The following is a 5,397-nucleotide window of genomic DNA, read 5'->3' as shown; positions in this document are numbered from 1 at the left end:
ACAGATTAAAATAATTAATAACAGAATATAACAATTATTTTCTTCAACTTCTTAACCAAACTTGCTTCTTTAATTTTGCAGAGCAAGTAAGGGAAGTGAAACCAAACACAGATCAATTGAAGCAACCCAATAGATTGGTTCGTCTATCAATAAGATAAAAAACAAAATCAAACTTTTTGAAGATAGATAAAATTAACTCACAAATCAGAATTATTAAATAACATAAAGTCATTTTAATTTGATTTTCTGAAGATTCTTTGACTTGTCAAAGATGCCCGTCTCTTGTCTATATATTATTATTGCATCATACTTATTTCTTAGTAAAAAGTGGAATTCGTCACCCAACGATTCCTCAAAGTATTGCATCACTCACACTCATATTATTATAGCATATGGTTGCAAGATCTTCACTGAATGAATAGATGGGCAATTATATTAATTAGGAGCCAAATAGACTCCGATCTCATTTACATACTTGGTGAACTGGCCAAAGAATCCAACAATACGACCACCATCCATGACCGGAACACTGAATCTCCGGCCACCATCTATTCTCCCAAAAGGCCCGTGCTGCTTCCCAAAATTGGTCTTAAATTCAAGCTGAGAGATACAAGTTTCGTCGTCGAATTCGCAGACGGACCCAACCATCCAGTTGATGTATTCACCAGAGCCTAGTTTAAACTGCAAGATCGATCGATCCATGTATATATATAAAGACCATTGTAAAACTAGCTAGCTAGCAATGATAAATAGCTAAAATTAATATAATGTTTGGCCATTAATTAATTTCATGTATATATAAATGTTTATACTTCGTGGAATTGACCACCCTTTCCGCCTGCACTGCAGGTTGCGAATTTATTCCGGTCGTCGAGGTAGGAGACCTCCAGATGGTCGACGACTCTTCCTGCCTGGAGTCTGATCTTTGTGATTTGGGAGGCAGATCGGCCGACGTCAAACTTATTTCCTCCGCTGCCTCCCCATGCCCCAATCTTGATGATAGTATTATTATAAAAACCACCTAAACATCGATCGATCGATCGATCAGAATTTAATTTATTTGTATTGACTTATATAATAATGTTGGGGGAGTTGAAATTAAGAGTAAAATATATTAATTGAGATTAACTGAGAATTAATATAATGCTCACTGATGCGTTTGAAATCGTCAAAGATAGCAGCTACTTGATCTTCCAACGAGTCCAAGTCACGCTGCCACTGCTTGGCTTCGGCAGTTGTGAGTTTGCTCCCGCGCCTGGCTTCATCGATCTTGCTTTTGATAGCGTTCCTTTTGGCTTTCAGCTTTTGCATCTCTTTGTTCAACTTCTCGACGTCGCTTTTGGGCCGCCGGCAGGATTTCCATAACCCGCCGAAGCACTTATTAACGTCTAGGTTGAGATTGAAGTGGGCAAAAGCCATGGCTAGCTAGCTAGCTAGGCGATCGATATGATGGAGGAATATTGTATATTCACAAGGCTGAGGGACAGATTGTGGCGTGCAGATCGATCCATTTGCTTAATCTTCTTTTGTAGACTGAAGAGAGAGATACTGACAAGATGAGACTAAGAGAATAAGCATAAGAAGAGGTCTATCATTTCCATGATTGATTGGTTTAGTCAATAAAACGTGCTTTCCAGGAAGAAGAAGCTAGAGGGGGCCATTCATTAATTAGTATGTGTATATGTTTGGTTGAATCAGTCAAAAGTTATGTTCTTAATTTCCTCCTCTTAATTTTCCCGTTTGCTAGCTTTTAGAGTAGTACGTACCATTAATTAAGAAACACAAATTAAGTCCAACAAAAATTAAATTGATATTAGCACTTGACTCACCAACCAATGAAATGTTAATCGGCTCAAATTACTAGGCAAAATTTTGTAAAAATAGACAATGAATTAACAAAACATAACCTCCAATTAAACTTATCCAAACCATATAATAAAGTTTATAAACTAAAAATAAATCAAACCGTCTGACCAAATAGTGATATATATATATCAAACAAAATTCAAACTGTAACAATATTATATGAAATGAAAATATATACTTCATGATGAATTCAGTAAAGTCAAGAATAATACAATATTATGAAGATCAAATTTTCAAACATTAAAGATATGTCCAATTAACTATATATCTAGAAATCATCAATCAAATTTAGATACATATCGAAACAAACAAAGACTGTCCACGCCAATCAAAACAACCCCTAATCACAATATATACAAACATAATTTTGTGTAGCTAGACTTATCCTATTTTACCAGCAATTGATTGTTTTTATGACTCAAATCTATGATTTTCAAATCACACGATATCAATTTTATCATTATGTCAAAGTCGTTCACCTTCACCAAATTACTTGTTCTACTTTTTTTAAAAAAAATGCTAATAATGCGTACATTAATTTGTTTTCTAAAATATTCTCCCACATATTGCATATGAATTTTTTTATTACTCTAAATTAAACAGATTTTTTTCTATAATTTTCATGGCAAAAGAGGGGGAAAAAATCTAAAGAGCTAGCTAGCGAAGACCATGATGTCCCAGCCTAAGCTCACAACTAGCTGGTTGCAATGTCACCACAGCTTAGAAGTCAGCTCGATCGTGGTTATCTGAGTGCGGTTTAGAAATAAGGGAGTTCTTGATAAATGTTAAACTTAAATATATAGATATAAGTTTTGAATATATTTTTAAAATTGAACGTGATTTGGCAAATTGACTTTTTTTTTAAAAAAAAACTGTTTTGTGTTGGAAGTCTAAACCAAATTGTATTATTAGAAACCTATCAAATTGGATTATTGGAACTCAAAACCAAATTGCTTAAGTCTTCCTTAGTCAAGTTTTAATTGAATTATATAATGGCTAATTAATTATCATGATTGTAAGTACATGCATTTGATTTAATTAACTTCCTTTAATTTGTCATGGCTATATAAACCAAGTTGTAGCAAGGATACAATGTATTGAGAAAAAAAAATCTTCTTCAAAATTGTTATACTCTTCTTTTATTCCCAAATATTACATCTCCTCTCCCTTCAAGTGGTATTAAAGCATGGTGAGGTTCAAGAAAAATGACATTAAAAAAATTGCTACTTTATTTCCACATACTCTCAACAAAGAAGATTTTGATTATTGGAGCAGTAGATTTGAAGTTTGGATGGAAGCTTTTGACTTATGGAATATAGTCGACAATATATATATATATATATATATATATATATATATATATATATATATATATATATATATATATATATATATGCGTGCCGCTCCCGTGCGCGCTAGGCTGATCACCGTCCATCACGCGTGATTGCGCAGATCCGGCCGTCCAAAAGTGAGAATGCACAGTGCTCAAATTAAAGGATTTCTTGAGTTCGAAGATGAAGAAGCCTTGAGTGATGTCGAAAAAAAAAATTTTGATGGACAACCAGAAGAAGGATATTCATGCTGTAAATTAAATCAATCTTGCAACAGACAAAGTGGTGTTCGAGAAAATCCGCAAAGCAACAACATCGAAGCAAGCTTGGGAAATTCTACAAAAAACTTATAAAGGTGATGAACAAGTGAAGAATATTCAACTTCAAATTTTGAGATCAAAATTTGAAAAATTAGAGATGAAAGAAAATGATAAAGTTGTTGAGTATTTCACAAAAGTTGGTTCTATATATAGTGAATCAAATGACTTCAAATGGTGAATCATTAGAAGATTTCAGAATTCTACAAAAGGATTTCATTCTCTTCTTGAAAAATATTTTAGCCTTGTTACTATTATTGAGGACAAGAGATATGAAGAGCATGACTTTAGAAGATTTACAAAGTATCTTGAAAGCTCATGAAGTGAAGATTAATATATTATTTCCCCCATCACAACAATCTGATCAAGCTCTTAAATCTCAAGTTTCTATTATAGGTCATGGTTCATCCTATCACCGGAGGTGCAAAAATTTTAGAGGGAGTGGTGGTTTAAGTTCTCATGGAAGAGGAAGAAATAATCAACAATATCATCAAAATGACAACAAGGAAAATCAAAACTTCAGATATCAAAGAGGAAGAGGAGATGGTGAATATCAAAGAGGTCGAGGACGTGGTTATATTGAATGTGATTATTGTCATAAACCAGGACGTAAAGTTGCAGATTGTTGGCACAAACAACCAGATGACAAGATGGTTATATCAAATGTAGCTATTGTCACAAGCCTAGACATAAAGCTGCATATTGTTGATTTAAGCAAGAAGATGACAAGAAAATTGAAAGTGGTTTTATTCATCAAAGTAAAAATGAAGAAATCTTGTTGCTTTCTCCCATGACAACAAAGTTAATGAAATGTGGTACCTAGACAGTAGCGCTAGCAAACACATGATAGGTAACAAAACTCTATTTTTTAATTTATTTAAAATTAATTATAGTGGATTGAAGTGATGATTGGTGATGCTAGTACTCACAAAATTGAAGCAATTGGTGAGATTTATTTTAAAACTAAATATGGAAATATTGAGAAAATGTCTGAAGTTTATTTTATTCCAGATTTAAAAAGCAACTTACTTAGTGCTGGTCATCTTATGAAGAAAGGGTATAATCTGCATTATGCATCATAATGCTTGCACTATATCAAAAGACAAGCAGGTTATTACAAAGATTGGTATGACTTCTAACAACTTATTTCCTCTCAACCTTGAAACCATAAATTTATCTTGATTTGCTGTTGTTGATATATAAAAAGGTTTCAAAGTTGTGGCATGATAGGTATATGGGCATTTGAATTATGGAAGCTTAAAGTTGTTATCAACAAAAGAGATAATTAGAGGACTTTCAAAGATCAATCAAGTTGAAGAAGTTTGTGAAGCATGTCAACTTGGAAAGCAACACAGAGATTCACTCCCACAACAAGCATCTTAAAGAGCCAAAAGGCCATTGGAACTTGTTCATTCTGATCTCTATGGATATATGCCAACAGAATCACTTCGTGGAAGCAAGTTCTTCATTACTTTCATAGATGACTTCACAAGGAAGGTATGAATTAAGTTTCTCAAAGAAAAATCACATGCATTACAAGCTTTTAAAGATTTTAAAGTTGAAGTTGAGAATTATATTGGGCTTCGTATCAAAACTTTGAGGACAGATCGTGGAAATGAATATATTTCAAATGAAGTTGAGAAATATTTTAGAGAACATGGTATAAGGCATGAGTTGACAGCTCGTTTTACACCACAATAAAATGGTGTAAGTGAAAGAAAAAATAGACTATTGTTGAAAGTATGAGACGCATGCCCAAAAGAAAAAAATTACCAAATGAATTTTGAACAGAAGCCGTTTCTTGTGCAGGTTACCTTATCAATCGTTCTCCAACAAAAAGTCTGAAAGATTGTCCACCTTGCTACAGCTCCTCCGCGACCTTC

At 33.4% G+C, this 5,397-nt stretch overlaps 1 protein-coding gene across 1 annotated transcript; it reads right to left on the bottom strand.

Annotated features, from left to right (window-relative positions):
* Positions 1-411: 411 nt before the first annotated feature.
* Positions 412-1,580, bottom strand: LOC141817188 (horcolin-like). Its single transcript, XM_074704852.1, has 3 exons — positions 1,152-1,580; positions 813-1,021; positions 412-681 (listed from the first exon to the last, which is right to left on the bottom strand). The coding sequence occupies exons 1-3, from the start codon at positions 1,417-1,419 to the stop codon at positions 436-438; spliced, it is 723 nt and encodes a 240-aa protein (XP_074560953.1). The 5' UTR covers positions 1,420-1,580; the 3' UTR covers positions 412-435.
* Positions 1,581-5,397: the final 3,817 nt, after the last annotated feature.

Source organism: Curcuma longa, unplaced genomic scaffold, assembly GCF_044706935.1.
Source record: "Curcuma longa cultivar G26 ecotype Majalengka, Jawa Barat unplaced genomic scaffold, ITB_CL_G26_1.1 contig_19570, whole genome shotgun sequence".
Classification (NCBI taxonomy): domain Eukaryota; kingdom Viridiplantae; phylum Streptophyta; class Magnoliopsida; order Zingiberales; family Zingiberaceae; genus Curcuma; species Curcuma longa.
This window is presented reverse-complemented; position numbering and strand designations above follow the sequence as displayed.